Source organism: Panthera leo, chromosome B2 (genome assembly GCF_018350215.1).
Source record: "Panthera leo isolate Ple1 chromosome B2, P.leo_Ple1_pat1.1, whole genome shotgun sequence".
In the NCBI taxonomy this organism is placed as follows: domain Eukaryota; kingdom Metazoa; phylum Chordata; class Mammalia; order Carnivora; family Felidae; genus Panthera; species Panthera leo.
In genome coordinates this window covers 86,270,167-86,286,632 of record NC_056683.1, presented here as the reverse complement: position 1 = coordinate 86,286,632, position 16,466 = coordinate 86,270,167, and the positions used below count along the sequence as shown (strand labels likewise).

Here is a 16,466-nt window from a genome sequence, read left to right as displayed (position 1 = left end):
TCCTTGTTGGCAAGTTGACAGGTTAGGGGTGATAAAACATGAATACAGATCAATTTAATGCAAACCGACTTGGCTAGGTTCTATCACCAGACATTTAGTCAAAGTTATATGGAAGTTCAAAGAAGCCCAATTACTTTTAGCTGAGAAGTTTCTCAGAAGAATCTGTGCAGGGTAAGACTTTTTGAACTGGTCCTTGAACAATAGGTTAAATTTACATAAGCTGAATTGGAAGACTGGACATTATTACATCTTTTGTGAAAGCTTAAATTTCCAAATTCAGAATATTTTTTTTTACTATAGATCCTGTAGGATCCCAAAAGATTCTTGAGCTATGCTGAGTTTTTAAAATCAATCTTCTATCACTGTTCACATTCTTCAACGGGAAATCATATTAACATGTTTTGTGTCTTACTGTTTATGATGATTCAAACCTATCCATTCAAAATCTTCAGAATCTAAAAGCTTTAAAAGTTTCGAGTGCACTGACAAGATGATACCTCTGGAATTTTACTACTGAGAAAGGCGATGATCTGTGGGACACATCTTCCAGGTGCATGGAGCATGCTGTGGGTTGAGAACTGAAACAGAAGGACTGATGTGAGGTGCAGAATAAGAGCAGGGTCTTCTGTGACTTTTAGCTGTTCAGCCAGTGCTTGTCGATGCTGGAACAATATCTGCCTAAACAAAAATAAAATCACAAAACACATTATCATATTTTCACCAGCTCTCACCAATTTCACTTCTTCCCTTCTGTATTCATTTTTAGCTTCTCCAGTTTAGTTATCTAGCTCCATAAACAACTTAAGGGATATTTTAAATAGGAAGTATAGATACACTTGACCCTAAATGGTATGGATAAACTAATATGCTAGAGAATGATACAGAAAACTAGATAGCAGGGATACTCAAGGTATACTTTTATTTTAAGTTGTTGGGAATCAGACAGAAGTGCACTAATGCACTTAAGCTTTCTATAGCAGGTCTCAAAGCCAACATAAAGTTCCCAGGCTTGATCTACTAGGGGATTAGGGAACCTTGCTACCCTATCAAAATGGGTCAGAGAGGGAGACCTATGTATTGAATACGATTAAAGGTATGCAGCCATTTGGATCCAAGAGTTCTCTGTGCAAGATCCACACAGTCATCAACTTCAGACATGAAATATCATACATCGAAGAATCTGTTAATAATGTAGATTAATTGAATGTTGTTACCTTTCCCTTTTTTTGTCTCCCCTTTTCACCATAATATCACAAGCCTCTGCTGCAGAATCCAGACAAGAAAGAAAGTCTTCTATGCTCTGAAAAGGTATTTAATGCCATAATTTACTTTTATTAACAGGTTTCCTAAAGAAATACAGTCATTTAATACTGTTCTATAATATTACACCCTAAATACAATTTTTAAAAAGGTCATTTTGTTATTAAACTTGACATTGTGATTTAGGACTAAAGAGGATAAAATGTCCCCAGCCTGTTCTCCCCCTTCACCTCCCAAAGAGATTTAGTTTACAATTATTCTTATAAAAATGTACTCAAAGGTCATAAATTCTAGCCCCATTATCTAAACAGAATCCAACTTACCTTTTCATTCAGAGAGCTATGTAGTTTTGTGAGAGCTACTTTGGTTTCTTCTGATAATTTACTTAAAATTTTTTTTCTTACCTATAAGGGGAAAAAAATTCTTTTGGGATTGTGACTTTAACATGTGGTGGATATAAGATCAAACAAAACAAAACAAAGTATATTTGTTGCTATAATAGAATACTGAATAGAATTTATCTTTGTTTTTGAGTTTTAGCTCTCAAACTAGGGATAAAAACATGCCAAAAGCATTCTAATATCTGAAAGCTAGCTAACAACCAGTCAGCCAATGAAGCTAGATATAGCTCTGCTCCTCCCTTCTGGCCCAGCAATGTAAGAGGAAGATGGGGCAGGGGAGTGGCAGGGGGTGGGCCGAGGGAGGAGGGAGAGAGAACCATTTACCTTGTGGGTAAAAGAGAATTTGGGGCAAGAGGATACTCCCTCTCTTTTTCATTGGGGTGGGAAGAATATTCTTCCTAATGCCAAGTGAAGGGGGTCTCACTCTTGAATAAAGTTTAAGAATGCCTATAAACTAGAGAACTTGCTCTATGGATGGACAGTTGTTATGGGGTGTGTGGTCTTTTCAGCACCCCGTCCACACAGATGTGTCTCAAGAAATTTGGTGGCATTCTTGACCCATCTGATGGCCCTACCTAGTATGAAATTTCTGGTGGAGGCCTACTGGAATGGCTTGGCCAGTAGGCCCTGAAAGTTACAGTGAGTCTTGGAAGACTAGGGCAACCTACTGACTCCCCGTCACATGGCACACTAAATCCTTCCGTAGCCCCCAAAGGGCACAGGACAGGACCCCATGTATTTCTCACAGCAGAAGTTGGCACAGAGGCAGGATACATGAACTGCCCAAGCATCTGGAGATTCACTGTCAAGCTAAAGGAGGAAGGGGGACAGTACTTTGCTGGGGTAGACAGGAGAAATAACCCGTTTGGAAGTTTAGGGGGTGGTCCTTGCCATGAGAGGGTGTCACATGCTAAAAAACTTCCCCCAAACAACCTATGCCATCTATGTGGCAATGGCCACATCACGAGAGACCACAGCATTGGACCTAGGTCATAATCAGTGATATGCAGTCATTCTTATGAGGCACTTTTTGACTCTTTCATTTTTTCTAAATCTCAAACATTAAGTGGATCAGAGAAGAAGGACAGAGAAGAAGTAGAGGAGGAGAGTTAGGGACAGATCACACTTTTCCTTCTATAGGCAACTAGGAGCCACTGCCATACCTTACATTTCAAGAAGGGAAGGAATTAACTTTGAATTTAGTTTGAGATTAGAATTTTAACAAATAAACTGCAATTTATTTAAATATTGAACAGAGATGGTGCCAGTAAGTGAAAATGACTGCAGAGTTATGCAATCAGGCCATAGCACTGTTAAGGGATTTGCAACTCAGCAGGAGAAAGGGATGTGACACCATAATAATTAGGAAAAAAAAGAAGTGTTGATTCTAAAGTAATTAACCATCATTACTTTCAAAAGACCGGTTATATTACCAATTTGAACTAAAAATCTGACGGATGTTTTCCCTAAAAACCCTTTCTTATATTTTACTCTCCTTTAGACTATTCCTGGTGTGAGAAAATAAAGCATGCTTTTATTTTAAAACTAAACACATCAAGAATGGCAAACAAATCACTATCATACTTCATTTGTGATGGTTGCAGGATCGTCTACTGCCATCATTAAATCCGAAGCTAAGAAGTTGAAAATGAGGTTAGTGATATCCGTACACACTGTCTTCAGCAAATGCTTTGTAAGAGTAGCTTGCGTATCATCTGGAAAATAAAGGTGTTTTATTAAAATGAATGTCCAAGAACAATTATGAGAATCAATGAAAAAAACAGCACCAAGTATACCTGTGAAGAACTTCACCCCCTTTTCAAAAAGCCGAATGTTATTATACAGGTTTGAAACCTCTTCTTGCAAGTCCTTGATAGTGCGCTTTCGACCAGTTCCAGAGGCAGAAGAAGTTGAAGACATGAACACTGAACGCACCACCTCGAGGTAAGTTTTATTAAGAGGTCTGTGCATAAGATAAATATATTTAGTTTATTAAAAAGTACTGGATTTATGCATCTAAGAAATTTTGCTTCTATGGAAATAGGCCTTAAGGGAAGACCTCTATATTTTTTAAACAAACAAGATTAATTTGGAGACTAGTTCCCAAGAATTTGTCCTCTAAGCCTAGGACTTATCACTTAAATACATTTACTTTTCTCCGTCTTACAGTACTCAAAATTATTGCACTAAAGACAGTAAGAATAGCAGTAACAGAAGTTTCAATTCAAATTCAAATTCAATTCAAAGTAGTTTTTAAAAGTTAATTTGGAGAATAGACTATAAATCTGTTTCCCATCCTTGGGAATAACAAATTTTCAATTTCTAAATACTATAAAAGATAACACATTAAAAACTTTATGCTCAACAACTCAGAATAGATTATTTTATTTTTATAAAAAAATTTTTTTAATGGTTATTTTTGAGAGAGAGACAGAATATGAGCAGGGGAGGGGCAGAGAGAAGGAGAGGAAGGCACAGAATCTGAAGCAGGTTCCAGGCTCTGAGCTGTCAGCACAGAGCCTGACATGGAGCTTGAACTCATGAACCACGAGATCATGACCTGAGCCGAAGTTGGACGCTCAACTGACTGAGCCACTCAGGCACCCCCAGAAAAGATTTTTTACAAAGTAATGGCAAATGATTAGAAGTAACTACTCCATCTGTTTACATATGAAAAATATGATTATTTAATATATTCATGTACAAAAACATTCAGTGAAATGAAAAAATCTCACTACAAAAGCTATATTCTAAATTCAGTGTTAGATGCACTGGGCTCCTGGACTGCATTTATAGCTTACACACTGGAACTACCTTGAGGGAAAATCATGTTAGTTAGTAATGGTCAAGTTATACACAATGTTTTTCACTTCTGTAAAATAAATTTAGCTTGGCTCAATTACAAGCTAGTGCTGTCTAAATTTATTCTCTTTGAAGACAGTTCGTTACTTTATTTCTCCCCTTTTTTTAAAAGTGCACTGTTTACTCTCTGTCAAGTCCAGATAGAAAATGGTCTTTTCTTTCTTTTAGATGTTCCTTTTCACGCTATGTTAGAGAGCAGCCAGCTATTATGTTGGTGTTTTTCTCCCAACTAGTACTGTAACATCAGTGAATGAGGATGCCTCCACACTCTCGCCTTTTCTTTCCTATATTGCCTTCCCCAGAGCACTTACATGTTTGTTGAATTGAACAGCCTCTACAGGCAAACAAAATCTGCAATTTGGTGGCTAGATTAAGTTCTAAGCTTTGAAAAGAAAAGACCTAGAGTATATGTTTTCTATGATCTTGGTAAAAATTTTTATTTAAAACCTCTGAATCTCTATCATAAAACAGAAAAAAATATGTTTTTATACTTACTTTATTAAGTACTCGGCAAGTTCAGAAATAAACTCCTCAGGGGCATCTTGTACGTGTTTTCTTAAAAAATCTTCAATCTCATCCTGGAACATAAAAGTGATCTCTGGCTTCTTCTTTCCTATAGTAGAAATGAGCAATGTGAAAAACAACAAAACCATAAAGCAACCTAAAAGCAAATAAGGTTCAACATATTTAATAAGATGGTAATTCATTCACTTCATACCACAAAGACTCTGATATTGCCAATGTCAAATAGCAATAACCAATGAAAATAATTTTAAAAATAAGAGATAGTGGCATCTCTTTTGAGTAATAATTTCCTAACTTCATTTTGTGACTGTTTTCTGAGTCAATTAGAAAATCATAAAGATGTTTTCTCCCCAGTCTAACTTGGATGGTACAAATAGTTGAAAATCAAGGAAAAAAATCTTTTAAGAAAAGATAACTTCGCTGTTGAACAATATATAATGAGCAGAATTTCTGTCTTTATAAAAATGAATAGGCACTAAAAATCAAATCATCCTTGTAAGCTACACAGGATCTTCAGGAAAAGTCTTTATAATCATGTGAACTACAACTCTGGTAGAATTAAGCTAAAAATTGTCTTTGGGAAAGGCACAGATGAAAAGAATCCTTGTAATTTTACACTCATAATTTATTCTTCTTCTTACAAAAATAATTCCATACCAAGGAAAGCTTGTATGCAGCTAGTGTAATGGAAATAATTGTTAACTGTGCATGCCTACTCACCGACTTGGAGAAGTACAGGTTGCAGACAAAAGAAAGCTAACAATATTTCCGTTATTAATTGTAAAAATATAAAAGTGATTATTTCCAGCTAAATTTGGTTATTGTAAAACCTTAGAAATAAAAATAAAAAATAATAAAATAAATAATAGCTCAAAAATCAATCTTCACTATGCATCACAATCTAAGTAGTTGACATTATAGCTTTAGAACAGATACACCCATTAGAAGAGATAGACTATCCTTTCTTTTTGTGATTTGCTATCCATTCCTGATCTTCCACATCAAATAGTTTCTGCTTTGTTTGCTTTCTGCATGCATGTTATAAGTTATTACATTATATTTCCATATAGTAATCTTTCACACTGAGTTGATGCTGTATTTTAGCTGAGAACCTGATTCCATCCCCCATTGCGAGATTATAACACAACCCCTTTTCAAAAGCACTGAAATTATATTTTTTTAGGTAGAATGGTTTTGCTACCTTTATAGCCCCTCTCTATAACCTGTGCACAAAAGAAGTAACACATGCCTCATTTAATAATTACTTAAGGCTACAGATAATAGAAAAATATTTTATTAAATATCCCTTCTCTCCCACCCCTAGTACATCTGGGGAATAGAGAAATTCATTTACTAATGAAAAATTAAAACCCACATAGGTCAGTCTTAATACTAGTTAAAATAGGAACAGGGCTACTAGTTTCTATGAAGATAGGTTTTTTAAAAAGTTTTTTAAATGTTATATTAGAGAGAGAGAGAGAGAGAGAGAGAACGAACACAAGTTGGGCAAGGGCAGAGAGAGAGACGGAGACAGAATCTGAAGCAGGCTCCAGGCTCTGAGCTGTGAGCACAGAGCATGATGCAGGGCTCGAACCCACGAGCCATGAGATCATGACCTGAGCTGAAGTCGGATGCTTAACCGACCGAGCCACCCAGGCGCTCCTTTATGAAGACAGTTTTAATTAATATTGTTTTATGCATGCTGAGAACAGTAGCTATTTTTATCTATCTTAGAATACTTTAAAGACAGATCTTAGGCAAATACATTATCACTAGTAGTGGCACACTAATAACTGAAGCCCATGTCAACTGATTTCTACGCCTCCTGGCTCTAGCCCATACAAAATGAGCTCTGTGGAAGAAGTAAAATAAAAATTTCAGATTATTATCATTTCAATGTTTTTTCTGTGTTTACTGGGGAAAAGGAAGAGGGAGGTATCACATTTGCATTAAGTAAATTTATTTACAACACAAACATAGAAGAATCATAACTTTACTTAGAAAAACTAACACGTCTCTTGCTAACTTAACAATACTGAATAATAACAAGTCTTGGAAAAGGAAGATGCATATACTAATTCTCTTCCTTAAATAGAAGCAACCAATCACTTAAGTGTTACCATAAAACTTAAACATGCATAATATTAGTGTTTCCTACTTGAATATGCAGAAATCCACTTTTGTAAAATATTATAATTTGTTTTGCATGGCAGCGGGAAACCATAAAAGTGACTATGCAAGCTGCAACTGTGCAAGGTGTTCTTAATAAACAATGGGAAAATTTGATTGTTCTGTGACCCTTTAAAAAATGTTTGTGAAAACATTAGAAGTTCTGCTGGTTATGAATATAAAGGGAAATGAAAAAGAAAACTAATAATTTAGCATACTATAATTTAGCTCATTAGAAACCCTGAGCATGAAAGTGTTTGATTTCTTTGTAAAAAACTTATCAAAAATAATCTCAGTGGTGCTTGCTTCTTCTCATCCTGTGACTTATATTCCAGAGCAAGCATTTTTCTGTGGCTCGGCAAGTTGTCATACTCCTTTTTTAACTCCGGATCAGCTTACTGCATTTTATCCTTTGCCCTTTCAATGTTGTGAAACATCTCGTGAGAATTCCTTTATTGGAGGTTTTCTGCCAACCTCACCCCCTCTAAAACATTTTCATCCTTTCTGTCATGATCACTTTCCCCATTTACGTCAGTTAAGTGCGCTTCTACCAAGCTCCTCAGGCTGCATACTTGGTCTCTTGAACAGGGCAATACCAACGTTCCCACAGTCAGCTACTTCTTCCTTAACTCCATTTATTCCTGATTCATATTTTATTTCCAATGTTATCACTTTTTATTTCTTTGCTGCATTTTTGTCTGTGTTGGCCGGTTCCCTTTTGATTATCCATTTTTTTTTTTAATTTTTTTTTAATGTTTATTTATTTTTGACAGAGACAGACTGTGAGTGGCTTAGGGCAGAGAGAGAAGGAGACACAGAAGCAGAAGCAGGCTCCAGGCTCTGAGCTGTCAGCACAGAGCCCGACGTGGGGCTCGAACTCACGAGCTGTGAGATCATGACCTGAGCCGAAATCGGACGCTCAACCGACTGAGCCACCCAGGCGCCCGATTATCCATTTTTTAAAATGTATGGATTCATCACTGGGAGACAAGGAAGCAACACAACTACGTGGGGTGTTGTCTGAGCATAAAGTGAGGAAGAGAGGCACAGGGATCCATCACTGACAAACTCTGAAATCAGTGATGTGACTATCACAGCTCATGATGTACCTGGGTTATTTATGTGCTCATCTGTGGACTGAGGAGCCAGCAGCAAATTTGTACTTTATGCGATTACTCACAGCTGATACACGCTGGTAACTCAAAACATGAACCATGTTGTTGGGGGGCTGGTGTCATCAACTAAACTGTGTAACTGAAATCTGTGTCCACAGAAACTATGCAAAGCGAGGACTTCTTGTATAAGCGTATACACGTAACAGTACGCATCGTAAGAAAATGTTTAAAATCATGCACAAAGGAAGAGTAATAAAGCTACATACCAGTATGAGATGACTCATCATCACTATCCTCTTCTTTTCTTCCTTTCTTCTTGATTTTTTTAATTTTGTACTCTCTGGCATTGCCACCACCACCTCCTCTCACACTTCCACTGCCCTCTGGTGGAAGAGGATACTCATTAGTCTTCCCTAACTGAATTACCATTTTTAGAATGATGACACTACATTGTCATATTTAACTTTACAGCAGAACAAGAAAAGCCAAGTAATTAACTTTTAGGTGCTACTTAAGGTTAGAGTTTCTTTATTACGAAGTTTTGTAATTCAGTCAATAAAAAATTAATAAAGTACGAAATCTGTTGAACTTGAGCAATTCAGAGAGCTTACCTGCTCTAAATACAGTCTCTCCTTCCTTCTCCAAAGACATCTCTTTTCTGTAGCTTTGTCTGGCTTTTTCTTGACCAAACCCATTCCTTTACCTCGTCTTCTACCTTCCCCAAAAGAAATGTGCCCTCATTTGCTCATTTCTGTTACCACAGCCTCATTAATATCTCCATTACAGTATTTCACAAATTTAATTACCCTTGGTTTTGTCTTCTTGGTCGAAAGATTATTACTCATGTTTATAGGAGACATCCTGAGTCTTCCACCACTGAACGAGACAATGAACTCCTTCAGATAGGAAGCATGTCTCACTAATGTTTGTATCCTTGGGGTTAAAGCAATGCTTGACACATTAACAGGTGCTTGATAAATTTTGACCATGAATATTAAATTGGGTAAGTGGAAAAACAGAGTTATCCATCACCCATTGGCCAAATAAAGACTAAAAAATACAAATTATGAGACAAACCAAAACACTGTAAATAAAAGTAATCTTAGTGAGGTATTTCTCTACCATTACATATTTACATTTAAAGTATTTATTCAAAAAAATAGAATACTTTCTAATAATGGGATTGAAATACTGAAAAATATTGAAAATATGTTTCTTCATAAAAGATTGATTTTTCAATAAAGTAAAATGACATATAAACTACAGATCTTTTTCTAAATCCTAAGTAGAATTCCTTTAAATTTCATCAAGTCCTCTAATTGTAAGTTCTATTATTTTCCCTTGCTTTTGGGATAGAAAAATATAATTTTCAAAACACAAGTCTAAGGTGAATGTAATTTTTACATTTGGTAATAAATTTCTTATTAGGGAAGACTTATATATTTGACATTGTTCCATGCACTATACCTAAACTATTACAACAGGATAGTACTATCACTGAGATGAAGATCAGATAACTCTGAATTTTTAGAAGGAAATAAAACAGACTAGCTATTCTGACATAAGTACAATTAACTGATTAAGGTAAATTTATAAGTATATCTTCAAATAATATGATAAAATATGCATGGCTGTGATACTACTATGATTTATTGGAGTAATTTACTTGTCTATTTCCCCCAGAAGAATACAGAGAAATTTCAAAGTATCAAATTGAAAGATTTTATAGTAAAAGGTTTTTGAAAAGAAACAATCTCAAAGAAATAGAAGTGAGTTCTCACAAATAAAAATTGAAGTTTTTATAACACATCTTCATTATAGTTGGTATTTATTAATGAAACATGTTGAATATCTAATTTCATTAACCTTGATACAGTGCTAGTAAAATTATTCCTACTATATAAAGTATAGAAAATACATGTGCACCTAGAATAATTTCCATTGGCTTTTAATTAAAAAAATGAAAGAAATAGTATCTCCTTGGGAAATTTATTCATTCAATATTTTATGAGCACCTAAAATACACCAACAAGTGTTCTAAAGACTAGGGAAATAACAATATATGAGATGGACAAGGCTTCCAAACAACAAAACGCATTACAGTGATGAAAGTGATGCAAAAAAACCAGGAGATAATATGATGGAGAGTGACCATGTCTACTATTCCAGGTGGTTAGGGAGGCCTCTCTGAGGAACTGACATTTGAAGTGGAGTTCTGAATGATGAGAAATCAGTTCCCTGATTAGGGAGAGAACATTCAGGTGGAAGGAAGAGCTAGTGGTAACCACAAACTTGCCAAATTTTGAGATTCAAGAAAAAAGGCTACCAGGGTAGAACATAAAGGGTGAGGGAGTGAACAATGGAAGATGGCCAGGTCATGAAATTCATTTAGTTCTGACAAAATAAGAAAGAGTAAGTAATCACTAATATTTCCATTTTCATCATCAAAATTTAATTCATTAGCAAAAGATTTGGTTAATTTAGCAGTTAAAGGTAAATCAACCAAATGAAAGAGCTTTCAAAGGGTCTAATAAATGCAGAGTTCACTCCAACTTGTAAAAAACTCATCTTTGAATCTTCTTGATTAATAATAATTTATTACCTGTTGCTTTTCTCCTTCGTTCATCTTTTTTATCCTTTTTACTTGTGTTAATGCTTTCTAAAATGGAGACTTGTTTCAGATCTTCTTCAGTGATTAAATGAACAGGATTATTTTTCATTTCCTGAAATAAAACATGCTTTTCTTGGTAAGCAAAAATATATGGTATTACCAAAAACATAAAAGTTATTTATATAGTCAATCATTATTACTCATCCTGATTATTCTTGTTTGATTTCATTGCTAAGAACTATAGAGCTCTGTCCAACAGCTGACACTCTGAGGTGGTCCCTCCTTGCCAAAGATCAGTCTCTTCCCTTGCAGTTCCTGGCTCTTTGAATGTGTCATCAGCTAATGAGAAATCCTATCTGGTCACTGAAGAATTGATCTCGTAACATCAGATGCAATTTGGCTTGTTCAGCCGATTTGGCTTTTTTATTTTTATTTATTTAAAAAAAATTTTTTTTTACATTTATTTATTTTTGAGAAACAGAGTGAGACAAAGCGTGAGTGGGGGAGGGGCAGAGAGAGAAGGAGACACAGAATCCGAAGCAGTCCAGGCTATCAGCACAGAGCCTGATGCGGGGCTCAAACCCACAAACTGTGAGATCATGACCTGAGCCGAAGTCAGACACTCAACTGACTGAGCTACCCAGGCGCCCCGCTTTTTTATTTTTTTTAACCAATGCTTCATAGGTGGCCCTTGCTCTTTTTCTTTTTGAGTTTCCCAACTCCAATGCCACTTGGATACCTAAGTTTACTACAAAGATTAACAAAATCTACACTCCCAACCCTAACATAATGACCATGTATGAGTTGCACATTTAGTCATTTAAACTGTTTTTTCCTCTGGACTCATTCTTTACCTCTGCTTTTTTAAAAAATATGTTCAGAATAATGAACTATTTATTTCCAAGTTCAGAAACTGTTTTTCATTATGGGACAGGGCTCTAAATTTGTAGCGACAAAAGTACATTTATTTTCATGTGAAAAATGGTATTTCCCTTTTGGTTTCCTGAAGAAAAATGTTTAGGATGTTACAGTTCAAACAACAGAATCACCTTCTTTTCCTGAAGTTATTTTTGTAGTTGGAGGGAGGAGCAGGAAGAAAGAAAAACTGATGACCCTGTTTTTATTTTAATAAAAGATCATAAATAATAATGTAGCCATCTAGCAACCGGTAGCTAATATATACCAGAAATTTTGTATACATCCCTCCTTTATTTACATTTATCTTTAAGAAATGAACCACCATCATCCTTTTTTTTGAAGATATGGAAGCAGAAGGTCTATTTGTCCAAAGTCAAACAGAGAGTAAACAAGTTGAGATTGGAATTCAGGTTTACTGTTGTCAATCCTATGTACTTTTACTCTTCAATGCTGCTTTAGTAGCGGGCAAGTCATAGAAAATTATCGTTTTTTACAACTACTGGGGTGCCTGGGTGGCTCAGTTGGTTAAGTGTCCGACTTCAGCTCAGGTTATGATCTCACGGTTTGTGAGTTCGAGCCCCACGTTGGGCTCTGTGCTGACAGCGCAGAGCCTGCAGCCTGCTTTGGATTCTGTGTCTCCCTCTCTCTCTGCCCTCCCCCACTCATTCTCTCTCTCTCTCTCTCGCAAAAATAAATAAATATTTAAAAAAATTAAAACTATTAAAGAGCTTAAAAGGAATACAGATGAATACAAATTATTTATATATTTAATAAGCTCTCATGAATCTATTAACAGTCTAAGATAAATGGGCTTGTTCTACCTGTCCGTGAGCAGGCTTTATAAGTTGATGGTATTGCTAACTAGAAACACGACCTGAATATTCGTTAAAGCAGACCTGGCAGGACCTCTGCTTCTTGACAGCACTTGCTCTGAAGAACTAATCAATTTTGATAGCAACAATTTCTTTCCTCAGTAAGTTACCCCATTTGTGCATCCTGAATAGGTAAAATTAATAAGGCTCTGCTAGATTTAGTAAATATATAGTGTAGTGATTGATGGATACACTGTATACTTGCGCATTTAATCCACAGATAACATTTTTGTGGATTGTAACGTTGAATCAATACCCTTAGGTGACTTAATTGTGAAGTGTATGATTTAGATGATTTCAATTTATAAAATCAGCTCCCTAAGTTCCAACATACATGTCCTGATGGGAATGAAGAAGGGGAAAACAAATCGAGGAGAAGAGATACAAAGGAGTAATACATTAAAGGGAAATGAACAGTGTTCATTCCTGGGTATATACTGCTTACCCCATTTTTCAGAAGATGTCAGATGAGTCTAATGTGAAAGTACCATTAAGATTAGCAGGGGAAAGGAAATCTGGCATACCTTTTCAGCTTTTTGGTGCATCAGTTCACTGAACAGTTCTGCGCAGCTATTTATGAATTTTTCGCTGACTACAACAGTGTCGCTAAAGACTACAGCTGAAGCCTGCTTGCTGAATGCTCTCATCACCTGTTGAAGCAACATTGCAGCATCTTCAACTGATAGAGAACTGGGTAACAGAGGCTAGAGTAAGAAAAAGAATGAAAACAAATATAAATATAATATCATACATATAAACCATTTGTTACATATATGCTCTCCCTAGGTGACTTCAAGTCCAGTGGCCTTCAGAACCATCTCTATGCTGATAACCTCCCAAATTATATTTCTGCTTTCATCATCCCTCTGAGCTCTGGAGGTCTATGTCCTACAACTTCCCTAACCTCTCCGCTCATAGGTCTAATAGGCATCTCAAATGTCACATATCCAGAACAACACTGATTGCAGCTGCCACCCTTAGACTCCCAGCTCCTATCCACCTTTCTCCATCATCTCCCCCTCTCAATTAATGGTACTGTTCTCCACTCAGGTGATCAGGCCCCAAACTTTCATGTCACACTCAGCTCCTCTCATAAACCCACAAACAATTCACCATCAAGTCCTGATATCTTTACCTCCAAAACAGGTTTCTTCTTAGCTCTTTGATGGTCTAAAATTATCATTTTCATTAACTATCTCCCTCTAGGAAACTTTTCTGGACACCACATTCCCAGCAGGTAAAATGGTTTCTGGTACATAAATAGTACTTACGAAAATCTTTTGAATGAATAAACGAACACTTATATCTGGAATCTTTGGAAACTTGTATATTCAAAACAAGGAATTTTCTGCTTTGTAAGAGAATCTGGGCGCTGACGAGTAAATAATGGATTGGCCTCATTTCTTTCTCTTCACCCACTCTTATCTTTTTGGCATAATAAAGGCAGGTCAATACTAAACACTGAAGTAAAACAGTATCAGGGCTAAAGCAGCTCATGTTAATACATGAGCAAAGGTTAATGAATGGATAAAAGATACAACAAATGCTACATTAATGCCTGGTGCCAGTAAAGCTGTAAATGCTTAGATAAGACTGTGAGAAATCTCAACAATTTCTGTATGGCAAGACTGATATGAGTGTCATATTGTTTGCTTGTTTGTTTTGAGATTTATGGAATTCTGGATGTTGTCTATCCATATATAAAAGGTCATTCTACCTCAAAAGCTATAAAGTCTTTAAGCAAGATTGAGGTAGTTTTTGCTATAACAATGATTGCTAGAATTTGGCTATAAAGCCAAGACTACTTTTATGTATCCTAATACTTAAAATGGCCACATACTAGTGAATATCAGTTGTCCCTGGTTTAAAGAAAAATTAACAAGAAAATGATAAAACGTACTGCAATATCAACCCATGTTCCAGAGCTGATGGCTTCCTCTACTGATGCTTCCACTTGATCTACAAGTCCTTGACCAACACAAGCTGCTTTCAAAAACAAGAGTTGTGTAGTCTTGTATCTTTTCTTTATGTAGCTCACAGCATCTGGGATTCCAAGTCTGGACAAAGCATCAAATTCTAGATATAAATCACAAATAGAATTAGAAAAGAATTCATTGGAATATAACTGTCATTCACACCTTTTAGAAATCTTAGAACGAATTAAGTTCTTCCAACACCTATTCTTTGTGAATGCACTATATTCTATTTTTCTTTTTTTAAAGAATAAAGCATAGAAATGTACCACAGTCTATTCCCTGGTTAGGCTACCTTCCCAAATTTTTATTACTAAACATATCTGTAGAAAAATTAGTTCAAATACTTCCTCCATCCCAGCTATGTCACTCCCTCTCCAACTGAGGGGTCAAAAGGAAACATGAGAACTACAGAGCAATAAAGTAGAAATGGGGCTTAAGAGAAATGTAATAATTTAAGTAAAGAAACAAAAAAGCAATTTATTTTGCTTATTGCACTAACTAAAGGAATCAGACAATTTAGGACAAAGTAATTCTCTATTCTAAACTAGTAAGGGATTTAGCACATAAAACAAAAGTTAAAAAAAAAAAAGACTTCAGTTTACAGCCATTAAAGTTATTGGAGATAGCTACTGTTCTCTTTATCCCCAAATAATCATATTTCAGTAAATTAATTATAACGAAGTTCTAACCCAAGTTCATGGTTGAAGAAACAAAAGTACATTACAGAAAGCCAAGAAAACATAAGTGCAGCCTAGTATTCTAGCATACATTTAAATCGCTTGAACATTAATGTCTTATAGGTTTCTCACTGAGAAAGGAACTGAACTCTTACATGATTTGAGTTGGACTATGAAACTGATCAAACTAACTGAGCAACATCTATCTATGTATAAGTGAGCTACATATTTATGTGTGTGTGTGTGTGTGTGTGTGTATGAGTGTGTGTAATATGTGTGTGTATATATATTTGCTAACTGTTTTAATGACTAAATTCAATCTACTTTATCCAAATGACAGAACCCTAGAAACAGAATTAAGAATAATTTCAGGTTTTCTGAAGGAGTGGATGTCTAATAAAAATGAACACTGTAAAGTTGATAGCCAATAAGCCAAGCTGATAGCCAAGATTATGTAATTAAACAACTGGGCAACTTCATAAAATATATTTGAAGTTGTAACAGTATTATATCACTGGAACATTGGGAGCAATCAATAGAAGCTTTTGGCCTTTCTATGTTATAACTGTTCAATAACTATGAAATTAAACTCAATTCCAAAATCAACAAAAACCTGTGTGTGACTACTTTTATATTCAAAGAAAAACTTTATAATTTGCTGGAAACAGTAAAGTGTGTACTCCCAGGACTAATACAATACTAAGAATGTGTGTCGTATTAGTTTTAGTTTCAAAGGAAAAAAGAAACAGTTACCTAGATAGCCATTCTGCCTGAAAAAGGAATCCACCCAAGTACTCTGTGTTCTGGAGTAAATGTCAGGAACAAACACCGCCTTATCCTGTCTCCCACCAACCACAGTACCTCGTAAACGTCCACTATTAACAAGTTCCTCAAGCACAGCTTAACAAAACCAAACAAATAGAAATAAATCAGAGCAGATATAAATGTCAAAAAGTAAAATACTATTTCACAAGTTAGTTACTCTTACCTTAAAAAAAAAGCAACTTAAAGTTTAAATTGCATAAATGAAGACATTATATTTTAGACAAAACTTTCCTGCCATTTACAAGAATATACTGA

General features: G+C 35.5%; 1 protein-coding gene across 1 annotated transcript in view; it reads right to left on the bottom strand.

The window, feature by feature from the left end:
• UFL1 (UFM1 specific ligase 1) overlaps nt 1–16,466 on the bottom strand; it is a 33,242-nt gene that overhangs the window by 2,140 nt on the left and 14,636 nt on the right. Inside the window, exons 8-18 of the mRNA XM_042939383.1 lie at nt 16,140–16,286; nt 14,634–14,809; nt 13,258–13,437; nt 10,935–11,055; nt 8,599–8,715; nt 5,019–5,136; nt 3,458–3,624; nt 3,246–3,376; nt 1,584–1,664; nt 1,215–1,300; nt 498–678 (exon numbers count right to left, since the gene is read on the bottom strand). Of these exons, the coding sequence (XP_042795317.1) occupies nt 498–678; nt 1,215–1,300; nt 1,584–1,664; nt 3,246–3,376; nt 3,458–3,624; nt 5,019–5,136; nt 8,599–8,715; nt 10,935–11,055; nt 13,258–13,437; nt 14,634–14,809; nt 16,140–16,286 (1,505 nt within the window). The remainder of the gene's footprint in view (nt 1–497; nt 679–1,214; nt 1,301–1,583; nt 1,665–3,245; nt 3,377–3,457; nt 3,625–5,018; nt 5,137–8,598; nt 8,716–10,934; nt 11,056–13,257; nt 13,438–14,633; nt 14,810–16,139; nt 16,287–16,466) is intronic.